This window comes from Staurois parvus, unplaced genomic scaffold (genome assembly GCF_062004578.1).
Source record: "Staurois parvus isolate SC_StPar_1 unplaced genomic scaffold, SC_StPar_1.0 ptg000017l, whole genome shotgun sequence".
In the NCBI taxonomy this organism is placed as follows: domain Eukaryota; kingdom Metazoa; phylum Chordata; class Amphibia; order Anura; family Ranidae; genus Staurois; species Staurois parvus.
This window is the reverse complement of record NW_028317813.1, coordinates 22,212,038-22,231,166: the sequence shown is the minus strand read 5'-3', so window position 1 is coordinate 22,231,166 and position 19,129 is coordinate 22,212,038. Positions and strand designations below refer to the sequence as shown.

At 39.1% G+C, this 19,129-nt stretch overlaps 1 protein-coding gene across 2 annotated transcripts in view; it reads left to right on the top strand.

The window, feature by feature from the left end:
• The window catches only part of ARHGAP9 (Rho GTPase activating protein 9), a 181,847-nt gene that overhangs the window by 105,670 nt on the left and 57,048 nt on the right, over positions 1-19,129 (top strand). For both annotated transcript variants that reach the window (XM_089681293.1, XM_089681287.1), the window contains exons 6-11: positions 9,735-9,899; positions 10,517-10,639; positions 12,261-12,322; positions 14,292-14,379; positions 15,660-15,755; positions 18,391-18,489. In XM_089681293.1, coding sequence (XP_089537419.1) covers positions 9,735-9,899; positions 10,517-10,639; positions 12,261-12,322; positions 14,292-14,379; positions 15,660-15,755; positions 18,391-18,489 — 633 coding nt within the window. The remainder of the gene's footprint in view (positions 1-9,734; positions 9,900-10,516; positions 10,640-12,260; positions 12,323-14,291; positions 14,380-15,659; positions 15,756-18,390; positions 18,490-19,129) is intronic.

Here is a 19,129-nt window from a genome sequence, read left to right as displayed (position 1 = left end):
GTGGGTGTCCCCATAGCAATCGGCTTTCTATGGGGGCACCCAACAGAAAGGAGGAGCTAGGAGTGCCAGCAGGGGACCCGAGCAGAGGTTGGTCTGTTCCAGGCTGCTCTGTGCAGAACCACTACATGGATCAGGTAAGTATTGCATGTTTGTTATTTTATTAAAAAAAATTAACATTTAGTATCGCTTTAACTTTAGTTTTAAAGGAAGTTAAAAAATACAGATTTGTTGGCTGGATCAACAGGTGAAAAAAATACAGTAGTGTGATAGTCAGTGGGAAGAATGCTCCTTAAATTAGTGGACATTAGGAAGCATTACTCCATTACAGATAGCTAGAAAGATCAGTTGTGTCAGTGGGAAGTTATCAAAGAGGCAGAAATTGCTCATTGCTCAAGGTAACCCTAGCAATCTCTAAAGGAACCCTAGGATCCCATGGAACCCTGGTTGAGAAACCCTTCAGTAGACCATAGTCAGTATTACCAGTGCTCTATGTTTAGTTAAAATAAATGAATCAAACACAATTTACATACAGTATATATACATGTATCTATTGATAGGTGAGTTGCAGCAGTGGGAACCTGGAAAAGTTGTTTTAATTGAGGGGGTTTTGGCACTGAAAACAAGTGTCAAGCTTACCTCCTACATTGTAAGTGAGGACACTGAGGGCCCATCTGCATCCTAAGAAAGAGTGGAGAAGAGGACTGACCTCCATTGGAGTGAGAAATAAGGCTAGTATTGTGCGTATTCCAATCCCTCAAGTCCAAACAGGTATCTAGGAATGTGGGGGCTTCAGTGTAGGGCAAGATTTTAGAGATAATCAGTGGCTAAATGGTTAGTACTTCTGCCTGGCAGCACTAGGGTTGTTTGTTTGAATCCCTTCCTGGAGTTTGCATGTTCTCCCTGTGCTTGCGTGGATTTTCTCCCACACTCTGACAACATACTAGTAGGTTAATTGGCTCTTGTCTAAATTGGCCCTAGTATGGCTAAGTATGAATGTGAGTTAGGGATCTGAGATTGTAAGATCCTTGAGGGTTAGGGACTGATGTGAATGTATAATATATATATATATATATATATATATATATATATATAAAAAGCGCTGCATAAGTTGACGGTGCTATAGAAGTACCTGTAATAAAATAATAAATATTCAAAACTCAGTTTTCACCTTTGGGCCATGTTAGATGGGTGATTTATTGGCAGCAATCCTCTTTTTTTCTTCTGGCTATGGAAATTATAGTTATGTACTATGGAACTGCATAGTTGTATAATTGTTAAGGATGAATGAGGAGACTGTTCCATCCAGTTCAACCTGTGTATGTGCATATGTTCAGGAGCTCTGCCAGTGACAAACACTCTGTATTCATGGCCAACTAAAATTAGCTGAACTAGTAGCATGCTAACATAATGATTGAGCATGATTCCTAGCTGTGAACAATCACCAATGATTGTAGAGAGTGCATTGCTAGCTACAAATTATTGTTAATTGCTGGCATTACAGAGTTGTAGCATTGAGGAATCCCTGTTCCAAAACTACCTCTGACATTGCCCATACCCAAGCATCAGACCAAGCCTTTTCTGACACTTTTTGTTTACATGTAATAATCAGTATTTTTTGCTAGAAAATTTCTTAGAAGCCCCAAACATTATATATATATATATATATATTTTTTTTTTAAAGCAGATGCAGTTTATGTTACGTGGTATTTGCACGGGAGTTTTTCACAATTTCTTGGGGGAAAAAATACAGTGCAAAAAAACATAATCCATAACTGGATTTTTGGTAAAAATAAAAGACGATGTTACGCCAAGGAATTAGATACCAAACATGTCACACTTTAAAATTTTGCCCTCCCGTGCAACAACGACAAACAACGTCTATTTTACTATCCATAGGCGGCGCTTTAAAAGCCTTTACAGGTTATGACTTTAGATTTACACAGTTTGTCTGTTGCTAGAATTATGGGCCATGATCTGACATTTGCAGTGATACCTCATGTGTGGGGCGATCGCTGTTTGAATTTTTTTTTTCACTTTCATTGCTGTCACAAGAAATGTGTCATCCCTTGTGACAGGTACTCTTTATGGAGAGATCTGGGGTCTATAAGACCCCTGAATCCTCCTCTCCCCTTAAAAGCATTTGATCACAGCAATCTTTACATTTTTAAAAATGGTGCCACTTACATCCAGGGACACTGAAAGTGATGTAGGCTCATCCTGGTATAACCATTTGAAGTCCAGTGATGTACTGATACGTCACTGGTCCGCAAGTGGTTACCATAAGAATGACCACGTAACCTATTCCCATAACATCTGTTCAGCTGAAACATTTTAATTTTTAGTTTTTGATAGACTAGGGAAGAGGTAGCACCCCTATCAGGGTATTTTTAACTGTCTTTGTCCCACTGGGGGAGTTTATTTAATTTCCTGCTCTGGAGATGCAACTGGAACTGAGAATAAATCTTCAAAAAAAAAAAAAAATGGTTACCATCGTAGACAGCTGTCATAGGAAAATGTACCCCCAATAGATGATTTAAGCTTACCTCTTGCTCTGGCGACAGTAGACACCAGGACAAACCGAGGGGTGAGTCTATTCAGCAAGGACACAGACAGCAACATATACTTGACAGATTGCCGAACCCTCCCCTGCTTTATCCCAAAATGGAAAAACAGGTTTACTTTAACGCAGACCTCCATGAGCACATGTACTGAGCTTCCTTTCATTCCACTGCCACTTCATTCACCAGCCAGATGTGAAAGCAAAGCCTTGTGTAAGCTACAAGTTGCCTAAATCGTCACACAGGGCAATGGAGTTCCCTGTGATATCGCTAATTGGTCACAACTTGAACTACAGTGGATATAAAAAGTCTACACACCCCTGTTAAAATGTCAGGTTTCTGTGATGTAAGAAATGAGACAAAGATAAAGCATTTCAGAACTTTTTCCACCTTTAACGTGACCTATAAACTGTACAACTCAGTTAAACAACAAACTGAAATATTTTAGGTGGAGGGAAGTAAAAATTATAAACTAAAATAATATGGTTGCATAAGTGTGCACACCCTTAAACTAATACTTTGTTGAAGCACCTTTTGATTTTATTCCAGCACTCAGTCTTTTTGGGTATGAGTCTATCAGCATGGCACATCTTGACTTGGCAATATCTGCCCACTCTTCCTTGCAAAAACACTCCAAATCTGTCAGAATGTGAGGGCATCTCCTGTGCACAGCCCTCTTCAGATCACTCCACAGATTTTCGATCGGATTCAGGTCTGGGCTCTGGCTGGGCCATTCCAAAACTATTCTTCTGGTGAAGCCATTCCTTTGTTGATTTGGATGTATGCTTTGGGTCGATGACATGCTGAAAGATGAAGTTCCTCTTCATGTTTTCAGCTTTCTAGCAGAAGCCTGAAGGTTTGGTGCCAATATTGACTGGTATTTGGAACTGTTCAGAATTCCCTCTACCTTGACTAAGGCCCCAGTTCCAGCTGAAGAAAAACAGCACCAAAGCATGATCCTGCCACCACCATGCTTTACTGTGAGTATGGTGTTCTTTTGGTGATGTGCAGTGTTTTTGTAGCAAACATATCTTTTGGAATTATGGCCAAAAAGTTCAACCTTGGTTTTATCAGACCATAACACATTTTCCCACTTGCTTTTGGGAGACTTCAGATGGATGTGTTTTTGCAAAATTTAGCCAGGCTTGGATGTTTTTCTTCGTAAGAAAGGCTTCCATCTTGCCACTCTACACTATAGCCCAGGCATATGAAGAATACGGGAGATTGTTGTCACATGTACCACACAGCCAGTACTTGTCAGATATTCCTGCAGCTCCTTTAATGTTGCTGTAGGCCTCTTGGCAACCTCCCAGACCAGTTTTATTCTTGTCTATTCATCAATTTGGAGGGACGACCAGTTCTTGGTAATGTCACTGTTGCGCCATATTTTCTCCACTTGATGATGAATGTCTTCACTGTGTTCCATGGCATATCTAATGTCTTGGAAATTCTTTTGTACCCTTCTCCTGACTGATAACTTTTAACAATGAGATCCCTCTGATGCTTTGGAAGCTGTCTGTGGACCATGACTTTTGCTGTAGGATGCGACTAAAAAATGTCAGGAAAGTTCAATTGTGTTCAATTGTCATGTGATCTTCTGTAATAGGACACAGCGACCACATGGTACTGATAGCAGCCCAGTACAGTGATATGTCCTTGGCTGTGTCTGGTGGACACAGCAGGTGACAGATTGTGCCACAGCATGGCTTGCGAAAGCTGCGTTAGGGGGAGGACGTCATATGACATCCACCCAGCACGAGAGAGCTTCCACCCGGCCAGGCAGGAAGCAGTTGAAAACCATTACAATAAATATCATGCTATACTAAACCTTTCATCCAACCTCTTAAAGTGGAACTGCACCCTCCTATCCTTTAGGCTAGGTTCACCCCTATGTGTTTTCTGTTGCGGTTTGCAGAAATGCACAGCAGTTCATTTAACATGATTTCCTATGGGACAGGTTCATATCTCCACGTTTTCACCTGGTGCATTTTTGGAAAGGGTCAGGGACTTTTTTAAAAGCAAAATCTTGCGTGCAATAGACTTCAATAGAGACGCTGCAAAAATGCATGTAGTGTGTTTTTTATGCATTTTTAATGAGTTTTAAAGCGTTTTACTTTTTAATCTGCCCAGCAACAAGTTGGAAGAAAAAAAAATGCATCAGAAACGCAAAAAACTCATGTGCAAAACCGCAAAACGTAACGCAAAAAGCACTGCAGAAATGGATCAAATGCGAACTGCATAGGTGTGACCGTAGCCTTACAGCTGAAAATGGTACCATCTTAACCTCTATTTAGATCTGCAGTTGCCACAGTGCTGCACATGTCATCAGCTAACTATTTGAGGTTATCAAAGTTGAGTTGAAAGCTGATATAAGCACACTGAAATTTATGACAGTTATCACTAGAGACATGCTTTTAATGTTTTGGAAACAGTTAAAGCGGATCCAAACCGATTGATTTAGGCCACCCACACTGGGTGTGACTTGGCATGCAATTTGCATGGCATACGACTTGCAAAACGCATGGCAAGTCACACCCTATTGTCAGCAATTACAGCAGTCATATCGGTGCAATTCTGACTTTGTCCGAGCCGCATCGATTTCTAAAGTGGTGCATGCACTACTTTTGGTGCGATTTGTATAGACATCTGTGTCAGATGTCTTGCAAATTGAACCTCAAATAGGCATGTCATCTGACTTTAAAATCATGCGACTTCACTGTAAGTCACACGATTTCATAGTCGGGATCGGTGTGACCGGGATGTTAAAGAGGAACTGAAGGTAATTTACAAAAACGTGCAAGCAGGTAGGCTGATTATTGCAGAGGAGACATACAAGAAAATATACAGTACCTACCTGTCTGCTCACTTCTGTGGCATGTAAACTGGGCTGCCCATGTGCAGCTCAGCTTATATCGCCATCACTGTGATAGCCTCTGATTGGCTATCACAGTCATCAGTCACTGTGATAGCCTCTGATTGGCTATCACAGTGATCAGTCACTGTGAAGCCCACCCCCCTTGTTTTCTCTCTTTTCTCTCTCTGAATGGAGGAGAGAGATACATTGAATGTCTCTCTGTCCTTTCAGAGAGAAAAGAAAAACAAGTGTGAGTAAAAAACAAATAAGAAAATAAATAAATAAAAATAACAAAAAAACAAACAAAATTACCTAGATCAACGTTTGATCCAGGTCTGTGCCAGGGTTAGTGTTTTGGACAAGGTCAGGGTCAAGGGTCAGGGTCAGGTTTTTTTTGGGGGGGAGGGGTCAGGTTTTTTCTTTAATGTTTAAATTAGCATCAGTGTCAGTAGCAGAAATTAAAAATAGCAAATTGCGCACTACTTCTTTTCTGGGCCGTACTTCGGGTACAAACAACAAGCAACATCCAGATATGTGGTATTGCTGCATTCATCAGGAGCAGGAGAAATTATTTTGGGTTGATCTCTAGTGGTAGGTTATAATGGTACCAATAAATATACAGCTACATTTAATAAAAGGTTTTTTTTTTATTTTGGGCCAGTTTTCCTTTGGTAATAAAACACAAATCAGGAGATATCCATTGTCATTTACCAACAAATAAAAGCCAAATTTGTCCTGGAAAAAAACTCGAGGTATAATCCTCCTCAATACACAAAGTAGTTGTGATGATATGTAAAGTTTTTTTTAACACAGGTCAAAGTTGCAAAATTGTGCTTAGGCGTTTGCTTTACCCATAGGTGTGAAGGGGCTAATGATTGCATTTGTTAGAGTGAAAAACCAATATAAAGGAAACTTAATGATGAAAATGACCAATTTTTTTTCTGTGCAAATGCTGTCTGGTCCACATAACTAGGGATGTGGACGTTGTTTTTCCTTTGCCTGCATACAAAATTAGCAAAGAGCTCAAACTGTATAGCATGCTGGATACAATGTTAGAGCTTCAATGATCTTTGTACTATTGTCTTTTTGTACAGAAGTACTTTGTATATGTATTTACAATAAATTATTTACCTGACAACGCACTTTAAAAGTAATAGAAATTTCACATAACTATTCAAGGCCAGAATGCAAGCAAACGCCCGTGATGACAAGCCTATCTTCAGTACTGCTCCCAGTCTGCAAACTTAACAGTGATTGCTTAATGTTTAAGTACAGGCTTGGAATTTTAACCAGGGAAATTCCCATGCACAAACACTAATTCAACATATTTTGCTTGTGAAATACATGAATTATCAGTGACAACTGATTTTTAATAGACTGTTGTTGAAGGAGTATTCTGTCTCTGGATTGGAAAAAATTCACTGCTTGTGACATTTATCATAGCAATGTTCCAAAGTGTCCTTACTGTGATTCCAGCTCAAGTCACTGAAATTGCCACACATTCTATAGAATGTGGTAATTTGGGGTGTTTAACTACATTTAGAACAGTTCCATGATAAAATGACTATATAACAGTTACAGAAAAACAGGTCCACAGTATTAGCCAATTAATAAGCAAGTTCAGGAAGGGAAAATAGTAAATTTATTTATTGATTCATTTATTTATTATTTATTTATTACAAGTACAATTTATGCAGTGCTTTACATATATGTTGTATGTTCACATCAGTCCCTAACCCTCAAGGGGCTTACAATCTAAGGTCCCTAACTTACATTCATACATACACATACTAGGGCCAATTTAGACAGGATCCAATTAACCTACTAGGATGTCTTTGAAGTGTGGGAGGAAACTGGAGTACCCGGAGGAAACCCACACAGGCACAGGGAGAACATGCAAACTCCAGGCAGGTGGTGTCTTGGTTGGGATTCAAACCAATGACCCTAGTACTGCCAGGTAAATGAAAATCACCCTAGCCTATAGCAAAGAATAATCACTAGTAATGAGCAGTGATCTCACTTCAGTAATCTGAGAGCTAACTAATTGCTATGTGGAAATTCCATCAGTACAGTATATATTTAAAACCTTAGATTGCCCCTTGAGGATTAGGGACTAATGTGAATGTACGATACATAAGTAAAGCGCTCTGTAAATTGACAGTTTACATACCTGAAATAAATAAAATAAATTAATAAAATAGAGATCTGTTCTTGGAAAACATCCCAGGGTGCTTTGTTTCATAATGCCTGTCATTGCTGAGAAAAATGTGTAGGTTCTCTTGATCCTTTGAAAAGCCTGACTTTTCTGTCTAACACTCTCAACAAGAACCTGCTGTCAGGTTTCCCAAAATTATGTGAACACTGGCACAGATGACAGCATATTTCACATGGCTCAATAGCCAGTTATGGACCTAAGGCATATGGTATGCTGCATGTTGTAAAAACATCATCCATGTACCTTGAGTGGTGTATGCTGTACATGTACACCCTGGTCCTTTTCCATAGTTATGGTTGGGGAACCCCAAATGGGTCTCACTATTTGCTTCAGAAGCAGCTGCAGCCACTCTTGTGTTTAATGAAGCTTCATTGAAAAGTACTATGTAGCAACATTATTGTAACATTTTTTTAATCTAATTCATTCATATGCTGATCAAAGAGATGCTCATGGATCTAAATCTTACATATAAAAATGTGTCTTATAAAAGAAGACTTGTTCACATTTATTAAAGCTCAACTCCAGAAATTAAAAAAACGTCACCCTTACAGACAGGTTCCTCTGCATTGCAAGGGGTAAAAGTTCATTAGGTACAGGGGTGCACAGAAGGATGTGAATGCTTACTAGACTCTTGGCTCCAGAAGGGTCAGTCCCACACTGAAGCCTGTAGGGTTGCACTCTAGCCTCTTCAACATTTAATATAGGATTGATGTCCCTATATGTTATGTGATGACACTGAGGCTTTGCCCACGAGCTGGAGATTCAGGCAGGAAAGGAGGGCACAGGAGCTGGTTATAAGTTATGCGATGGAGCCTGCACTGCACACCCCTAGACATAATGAGCATTTAATCCTTGCAATGTGAGGGGGGGGGGGGGTGAAGGGGGAAGGGACCCACTGCAAGGGTGCAATTTGTAAAATGCCTTTAGTTTAGCTGTAACCCTTAGGTGGCCATAATCTCTTGTAATTCTTTCCTGCCTCCCCTTCTCCTCTAAGATATTGTTTTTCGGATTGTTTACTTTTTCATTTCGATTTTTCAAATCATTATTGAATTAAACCTTTTCTAAATCAAGTTAAAACTTTTCTAAATAGACTCCTATGTATCATTATAAAGCAGACAACTTTTTGAAAAAAAAAAATCCTCTTTTATTTACAGTAATACTAGTATAATACAATAAAATGCTTAGAAATTAAAGTAATTTTTGCAAGAGAATAAGCTAAAATACTCTAATATAGGTATTAATTTGTTATCTTAAATAGTGACAAAGTTGTTGCTAGATCCATAGGCCCATAGCAGAAAAAAATTATCTGGTCAATTTTACAAGTGCTTAAATGCCAACCCCTCCCCTGTATATATAGAGCTTTTCACCCACTATTCAGTATGGCTACATGGAAGGAAAACCCAACATTTCTGGGTGTGGAGAGCATGTGACTTTCTCTTCTACTCTCATAATGTAGTTTCGGATGTCTGACTGATAAATCACCAGGCCCTAGTGCTTTCACACGGGGTTGGTGAGAGAGGCCTTAGACCTATGTAAGCTCCAGCCTTACATTTATCTCTCTTTTCTTGCTCTCGCAAGTCCTTGGTGTGGTGGGGGAACAAAGTAAAGGCGTGACAAGGTCACTTTGAGAAATTCATTCACAGAATCAAATTGTTTTGGATACATTTTTAAGCAACTGTATGTTGGATACTTCATCAAGTGGGTTGATTTTTTTTTGGACACTGCAGTTGCTCAGTAGTGGTAATGCAGTACTAGGACAACAACATATCAGAGCCCTTTAACATATACTCGGCAATGGTGAAACTTGTGCACGTTGGGCGAAAAATTTATTTTTAGACTTCAGAGAGTGTTCTAATTTGTGCAGGAACCATGAGACGCCATGAAGTATTTTTACAGAAAAGTATTGTATATCAATGCCTTGAGTGCATTTCTTTGCATTGTCTACATCTGTTTATTTTATTAACACTTGATTGTGTTTGATACTGTGATTACCAGAACAAAGTGGTTTAGCTTGTTTTTCATCAAGTCAAATTCAAGGAAATCATTGGGTTGGCATACAATTACATATGTATCTATGGTCACATTTTCTTTATCGTACTGATTTCAGATCACCCAGTCATATGAAGAGCTGAACATGTCATCTATCAGCAGCTTGTCTTCTTCCTGCAGCAGTCTGAACAGTCCGAGCTGTGATGTTCTGAGGTCTGATCTTCACTTCCCAAAACTTAGCTACACCAGGTCTATGATCCTCTCCAATTCACACAGACCCAGGGTAAAATTAGAAGTTATTACTATAATATAAGGCACATTAAATGTATTTATATGTAATTTATGAGTATATAATTATTCATACATATTAAAATATATTGTCACCTGCTCTTTAAAGCTCATATTAAAGTGATTCTAAAGCTTTACTTTTTTTTCATTAAAATAACTTGTCATACCTGCTGTGTGCAGTGGTTTTGTACAGAGTAGCCACGGTCCTTCTCTTCTGGGGTCCCACGAGAGCACTCGTGCCGCCATAAGAAGCTGCTTGCTATGGTGGTCACTTTTGCGTTCTCGATCCTAAGGCAAAGAGTTTGCATCTATGTAGACAAACAGAACGGCTTGCCCCCCCCCACACTCTACTCACTAGTTTAACAAGCATCAATCAGGGATATAGTTGGTAAATTCAGGCAACTGGTCTAGCATAACATTTTATCTGGCCCTAAAATATCTTCTGTCCTGTGTTACTAGTGTCACCAGTGTCACCATCCAGTTGCACTTACATCCAAATGGCAGGAATTTGGTGGAGTTGCTCGACCTCTCTTTAATAGCAGATAGACAGTGGATAGATTGATGAAATACTAATCAATTACGTGTTTAAAAGATGGCTTATATGTTTTACAGAAAAACCACAGGAGGAATCTCTCAGAACATCATATACCTGTAGCTGAAAGTTACGATAATAATGCAAACATAAATGCTGACCTGAATAAGCTGCCTCTGGTCACAGTCTTGGATGTGCCTCATGTAAGTTATTTTTCTATGTTACATTGGAAGCAATATATAGCATTTATATAAATCCACTCAGAATTGCCAATGTCTTTTGTAACGGTACCGACCCAGACTGTGCTTGAGTACTTCCGTTAAAATACCGCTTCCCCTTCTGAACACCGACAACAGACACCACACAAGACTAGACGACACCAGTCTTGAAGTAAAACAGAGCAGACTACTTTATTTGAACACAGATACAAGATATATACACTCAGGGGACAATCCCCCCACCCTGCATAATGGCACAGGGAGGGGCAATCTACATTTAGTTATGAGGCACACAGGTATTCAAACTTCCCACCAGCAGGCAGTCCCATCAGGAGGGAGGGCTGCTGGAGACACCCTCCCACTACGCTAATACACATAAACACTTACATCCCATAATAGTTTGCTCCCAAGCCAGACAAACATTAGAACAATGGGATGCAGCCACATGACATTAAACAATCAACAACCCCCCACCCCAATATTAGGACAGATCACCCTGTACCCCTAACAAGCACAGGGTGATTTACACATAAGAAGGATATGGGGAACTGAGACAGGGGTCTCCCCACCTCTCCAAAGTGAGCTGGGTTCCATGGGCCCCCCACCCAAAGTGACTCCCGTCACATCCTTGTATCTCAAAATACTGTATATAGTACAAGAAAAGTAGACATGCTGGGACTAAGACTGGAGCGGTCATAACTTGGAGTAGCTGTGCATGGCAATCAATCAGCTTCTATCTTTTGTTTTCAAAGCCTAGCTGAACATGTTTAAAGGTTTACAGTAATTCACCTTTACCAAAAAATTACCTATGAAGATAAGAGGTGTCTGTAAATAAAAACAAGCTGTGCAGTTTCGACTAAATTTTAATAATGCCCTTGCAAAAGGAGTATGTACTTCCTGACGCCTGACCTGAAAACTCCCAGGATGTTGCTAGGATGTTGCTAAGTGAGCCCAGCTATTACTGTTCTTCTTCACCATCACAGGAGTGAGCTTTCCCCTGTGGCGTCACTAGGGTTGGTGTCACCTGGTGTGGTAAAACATGGTGTCACCCCCGCCCAATAGTTTTTTTTCCTGTTTTCTGAAAGTGTGCCAAATATGCAGCATGTGGGACTTTTGGTGTGCTTACAGAAAATGCAGAAAAAAACTTGCAACCTAATAGAAATCTATAGGACTCCTGTATATCTCAATTTTTCACCACTATGTGTCTCTCATATACCCCTTCATATCTTAGTCCTTCCTTTGTAAGTCTCTTGTTATCCCACTGTATATTTCTATTATTCCCTCCATGTCTCTGAGTACTCCTTCCATATCCCTCTCATATACTATTCCATGTCTTAGTCCTCCCTGCATGTCTCTCGGTCCTCCCTGCATGTCTCTCAGTCCTCCCTGCATGTCTCTCAATCCTCCCTCCACATTTCTCAATGCAGTGTGAATGGAGTGTCTGGTATGGCCCCAGTGCCGCTCTGAACTATGTTTCTATGTGACATATTCATGTACATTATTCTTGTACAAGTATTAACATTTGTTGCGTGAACTGGAGATAATATTATTCATAAGTGTATTGGAGTTTCTGTTTAAGTGGTTTTAACTTTTTTTTTTTTTTAAGGAGGTGGAAAAGGCAGGACAGTTAAACAAGACAAAAATAGCAGAAGGTGGAAGAAAACTAAAGTAAGCATTTCTTCTCTTCTATACAAAGAACACCTCTCTCAGCCCTCTGCTTCTTCTACTTCAGATTACTTTTACTGTCTTTCCAGAACCCTTATCTTATCAAAATGCACTAATCTTTTAACCATTATTCGATGTGTTCTAGTCATACTAACATTATGATACTGTAGATGTTGAATTAAATTAAAGGTTTGGTGCTCAAAACAAAGACACTGCTATTCTACCGTTCAACTTTCTTGATGACATAAAACACATTGGGGTTTATTTACTAAAGCTGGAAAGTGCGAAATCAGGTGCACTTCTGCAGAAAAAACAATCAACTTCCAGGTTTTATTGCCAAAGCTTAATTGAAGAAGCTGAGGTTCAAAGACGATTGGCTACCATGCACAGCTGCACCAGATTTTGATTGACCCAGTTTTAGTAAATCTATCCCATTGTGGTGTGATCTTTCCCCAAATAAAGCTTAACGTATAATTAAAGGCAAAACCTTTTTTTTAGGTTTGAACAGAGTGCAGAGGGATTAGTACGCTTGTCAGCTTTTATTGCTGTCTGTGCCCTTGTTAAGGAGATTCACCCTCTACTAGTTCTGGTAACCTGGGGATCCCCAAAAAATTCCCTTAATTTTCCTTTCACTTCATGTTTGGCTATGGGACAGGAAGTGAAGAGAAATCTCCGCAAAGAAACACAGATGGCGAAAGAAAATCTGACGGGTTATAACCCTCCCTTACTCAATCTGAATTAAAAAGTTTTACCTATAGTTTTACCTACTTTAGGCGCATAGTAAAAAGTGTCATTCAATAGTCACTCCCTAATCCTTTCTAATCCTTTAGTTGTTGTTCAAGTATAGGGCTATTTTGAAAAGTTATTTTTCCATTATTGTATGATGTACAGTGCATGTCCTGTGTGCTACATGTTTGCAGATGTCATGTGCTCGGTGTGCTGTGTTTGTTCTCAGACTGTGCATGTTTTGTGTAGTCTATCTGTATGTTCTGTCTGTGTGTACTCTTGCTATGTTACGTGTTCTGTGACTGCTTTGTGTCAGATGCCAAACAGTTAATTGATGGGGGTCAGGCCAAAAAAAAACGGAATGGGGTAGTAGATGGGATTTATTTCAACTTGGGCAAAAATCAAGGCCCTATGTGCAGCTTGGGCCTAGGATGCGATAGGATTACACATGGATCAATTTAAAGATTAACACAAATACTTGCAGGAGTGAGTGAACTTTAGCATTGTTACTTTCAATATTTTTTCTGCCAATGCAGTTTTTGCTTGCTACATTCAGTATTGACATGACAATGTCCGGGCTTCGTGCATTATTTTAACCCAATGCAAGTTCACTTTAAAGTTTGGACTTCGGGTCTAAAAAACTACACAGGGACACAGAGATCAGTTAGAAAACTAACACTGGTACTTTAAGCACTACAATGTGGCTGCATTTCAGCATTGTTATCTTAGATATGTTTTCTGCCAATGCAAGTTCACACTATTGCATTGCAGTAACCTTACTGTACATACGCTGATGCGTTTCAGAATGAATGGCACCCCAATGCACCTTGCCAACTGATGTGCATTGCAGTGTACTCCTACAAATGTTGCATGCATAAATATTGGTCCATTGTGTTATTTGAATAGGGTGCCATAACACAACAAATGTTATCATCTGACACAGTGTGCATATGTTTAATACCCTGCAGCAGACCAGGCTGGTGTTAATGGGCCAATTAATTTTTTTGCTACATTTATTATTCATTTTTGACATTGTCTAGGCTTGGTACATTATTGCTAGTTGTATTTGACTGTAATGCTTAATTTCAGAGTAATCACAGACTTCTGATACTATTGTTTATAAAAGTGATATTTTAGTTGTTGCAACCATGGAACTGCTAAATATTCCAGTGGTACCAAAAGGTATACCAAATTAAATGCATAGTTAAAATTTACCACTTTTGTAATTTTCTTTCCTTTGTTGCAGGAAAAATTGGACTACGTCTTTAGTAGTTTTGACTGGAAACACTCTAGTGTTCTACAAAGACCCTAAGGTTCAGGCTCCTTCTGGCTGGGTAAGGCATTATGAATTATATGTTATGGATTATATACCTGGTACCAATGAGGGATATAATATTCACATATATTATTTGCATTAGTGCTTTTGTGCCAACAAGTCTACTGGCATAAAATGGAATGGTCACAATTTATTATCACTTGATTAAATTAAATTAAATCAGATTGTAATTCAGGTCTTTCCTTCATATGTCAACATGTGTGGATGATAATATGGTGACTACTTTGATCTTGTACTACTGTGCACTGATTTACAGAACTTGCTGAAAATAAAAAATAATATTTAAAAATACCAACGCTCTTAAATTGGGGACAGCTAAGGAGGACACATTCACTTAACAAGGTCTCAAATAGCAATACAAATGCGAGAGGTTCCTAAACATATTTGTCCTGTCACCCACTTTTCAGAACAAAAAAATACTCAGCACGCCTGGAAATCTACCTTCTTTAAGCAAGCAAACAGAAAGATGCAGTGATAAATGTGTGCTCTTTTATGTATCTATATTTCTAGGGGAAAGATTAAAGTAGATGTACTTACATCTGCCCAAGCCTGCTCCCTGCATCTCCTGTACCCCCGCGCTCTAGCTGTTTTAAGTCCTGACATCATCAAGCCCAGAGCAGCATCCATAGCCCTGCTCTGGACATGAGTACGCCAGGAACAGTCCACCACTGGATCGTGAGGGAGCGTTGTTTGCAGGTGGAATGGAGGTTTGGGTAAGTATAAGGGTTTCTCTTCTCCCGTGGAAAAAAAATTAGCACTTAACCCTTGCAGTGCTAGCACAACCCCACTTTTGGGCTTTAAGACCTGTCAGTGGACTTGACCACTGATCAATTATACCTTGCATTATGTGTGTTTTTTTCTTTGTAAAATAAAGTAATCGCTACAACTTTATTTCTATTTACACAACAGATGAAACATGTACAAGCGGTTTTTCAAAATTTTCTTATCTTCTGTTCTTTTCCTATACTTCCACTGCCCCCTTATTTTTATTCAACTCCACCCAATTGCACGCTAATGCTCCCAGGATCATTCCAGCACTCCCCAAGGGGTGGTATCACCCACCTTGGGAACCACAATTCTAAACCTTACTCATTCAGCTGCTACCTCAATTTCTGTCTGTGAAATAAAGTGAGTAGAAATCTCCTGAAAAAGGGACAAAGACAGCAATAAAACTTGTCACATACCTAAATACTTACCCACTCCATCCAAAACAACAAAAAAAAAGCTTTGACTGGAATCCTGATTTAACTGTTTACTGTAACATATTTTGTCTTTTAGAAACCATCTAATAGTAAACCTGAGAGCAGCATGGACCTCAGGGGTGCCTTCATTGACTGGGCCCAGGATATGTCCAGCAAAAAGAATGTAATTCATGTAAGTGACCATACATGACCCATCTATAGAGTAAAGGGGTAAATATAACATTATATGACCTGTATTTTTCATATAGTCACATGGAGTTTGGAATTCATTCATCGTTGTCCAACATTAGACGACCAGTTTGGTCATTTGGCCTGTATGTAAGATGATTAGGTTAAAATTCCAGTCTCTTTCTGGTTATAGGTTTTACAGTTTTATAGCTGAATCTAAAGGATCCAACTGTTTAGCATAAAAGTTAAAAGCTTACATTATTTAGGAAGAATAAAAATGACTGTTTATGTAGGTAGACAGCCATATATTTAATGTAAAACATATGGGTTCAGAGAGCGGTATGGAAAGTATGGAAAGCGGCTAGAACACTAAAAAGGAAAACCATATAACCTTCTAAAATCATATAAGAAACATGTAGTGCAGCGCTATAAATAATAATAAAATATGATGCGGATGCCTGAAGCTAAAATACACAATATAAAAATGTAAAAATAAACGCAAAAAAATGAATATTAAACGCATAAAATGTTATAATATGAGAATAAAGTCCGTGTGACAGTATATAAGGAACAGGTAGTGTGTGTTCCAACACCTATGCAATATATGCAATAAAACAAATATTTTAATCAACATTCAAATGAGTGCAGAGAGTGATGTTGGTATCAATATTCCGATAGGTGACTTCTCTAATCCCAGTGATAACTGTAATCCGGTAATGTGCGGGAAAATGGTAAGATTGCACACTCACCAGAGGCGCAATATGAATGCGCATATGAATCAAATAAGCCCGAGGTCCCCTCTGTCCTGGGAAGGAAGCAGCCTGGAGTGGATAACCTCTTCTTAGAGATGGAGTAGCACTTCTAGAGGTCCCCTTTAGATCTGCAGTGAGGGTCTGCAAAAGGTATCTCTCCTCTGGGCCCTGGGATGGTCACCTTGGGTTCCTGGGGGATTAAATGAAAGCCCCGGCGGCGTGATGTCACGGCTTGCGGGGCTCCTCCTTAACGCGTTTCGTACAAAACGCACATCAAAAGGGGTGTGTCATGGCACACCCCTTTTGATAATGTACGTTTTGTACGAAACGTGTTAAGGAGGAGCCCCGCAAGCCATGACGTCACGCCACCGGATCACGGAGGTCCGGCTGCCATCTTTGAAACCCAGCTGGTTAGTGCACTAAGCATCTTTCAAGCTGCATATATCTACCTGAGGATTTAATTACTCTTAATATCAAACCTTTCCTGATTTATGGGGTATCTTTTAAATGTGTGTTCATTTACCTTTTTACTATTTAATAAACTTAATTGAATGTGAAATACTACACTATGGGCACCATTTTTTGCTCCGTACCGAGCACTTAATCCCCCAGGAACCCAAGGTGACCATCCCAGGGCCCAGAGGAGAGATACCTTTTGCAGACCCTCACTGCAGATCTAAAGGGGACCTCTGGAAGTGCTACTCCATCTCTAAGAAGAGGTTATCCACTCCAGGCTGCTTCCTTCCCAGGACAGAGGGGACCTCGGGCTTATTTGATTCATATGCGCATTCATATTACGCCTCTGGTGAGTGTGCAATCTTACCATTTTCCCGCACATTACCGGATTACAGTTATCACTGGGATTAGAGAAGTCACCTATCGGAATATTGATACCAACATCACTCTCTGCACTCATTTGAATGTTGATTAAAATATTTGTTTTATTGCATATATTGCATAGGTGTTGGGACACACACTACCTGTTCCTTATATACTGTCACACGGACTTTATTCTCATATTATAACATTTTATGCGTTTAATATTCATTTTTCTGCATTTATTTTTACAGCCATATATTTAATGCTTTGGTCAGCTGCCAGACAACTCTGCAGAGGATGCTTTAAATGACTGTTTACAAAGAATTAAAATCCAGGATTAACCAACTGTTCAGATTTCTCTTGCACAATAAAATGAACACCTGATTAACAGGCATTTGTACATGACTCCCCATAAGGCATTGGCTGTTAGCTTTTGGTAAAATTAATTAAAAAATCATATTTGGACCAGTCCCTACAGCTTGGTGACCTCTTTCTTTCTGTCCATACAGGATGACTCCCCCAGGAACCTCACTGGGGCTCCAAAGGGCAGTAGTGGACTGCCACACTATTCAAATCATTAGATACAGTCGAAGCAGCTACCAAGTTTAAATTCTAGTGCTCTGTCATCCCAATTCAAGAATATATTTAGTCCTGGACTTTTGGTCTTGAGATACTTATTAGTATGGAAAGTTTTTACCAATACAGCTACAAGATGGAAGAATGGATAGAAATGTATAGAGTTTCCTTTCTCACTTAAAAAAATATATGAATTAAAATATTTAAATAAAATGTGTAAAAGTTATTTTTTTTCTTCACCTTTAATCAATTATAATCCAACACTAAAGGCAGGTTGGCAGTATATTAGTTAGGTAGGACTGCCTGACAGCTCTTAGGATGCATATAGTAATGGAGTCTGTGAAGTTTACATCCTGATTGCCCTGCTTAATAGAGTACTCTATTGTCTCTTGAGTGCTCCGGTGGTCAGATACTACGGGAATTGCTTTATCATCCTCTGCACAAACTGGCTTTGACCCAACTTTATGCATATGTGATATGTGTCCTCTGCAGCTTCGCATGGTAACAGGCAACGAGTTCCTGCTGCAGTCTGACAAGGAGTCTGTTGTACAGGAGTGGTACGATGCCCTACAGAGAGTCACCGAGAGACTGGTAAGTTACTCTATCAGTACAGAAATCACATGGTTTATTTTGGCTTCAGATCTGTGTGTTACAATATTAACTCAGTATAGGCACAAACAAATTTAGAGGCTAACATGTAAAAACTGGAGAAAAGTTGATATAGGACTGCTGCCCGTAGTGACCAATCAGAAGATAGCTTTGTTTAACCTTTGACATAATAACTGCATTTATAAAGAGAACTGTTGTTTCCACAGCTTTACCAGAAAAAAAACTTTGGAAGATCTGTTTACCAGTCTGTATGCAATGTGAATCAACACTTGCTATGAGGAATAACATGGAGAAATATAGAAAAGAAAAAGTTAAATTTAAATTAACAACTACATTTACATTTTTTGCTTACCCACAATCTTGTGAACTATTTTATAATGTATTTTGTTACCCTAGTAGAGATGTATGTTTGTTAAAATGTATTCAGGAAAAGAGTTTTTTTGTAAAAACAAATATATAAAGTAATGATTTGCATAAATGGTTATATTAGCATGAAAAATCACATGTAATCAATCACTAGAATTCCCTGTATACAAACCTTAAATAACTATTAAATTCCATGGTATTGTTTTATTATAATGAATAACCCTTGACACCCTATGTAATGCTCCCTTCACCCTCT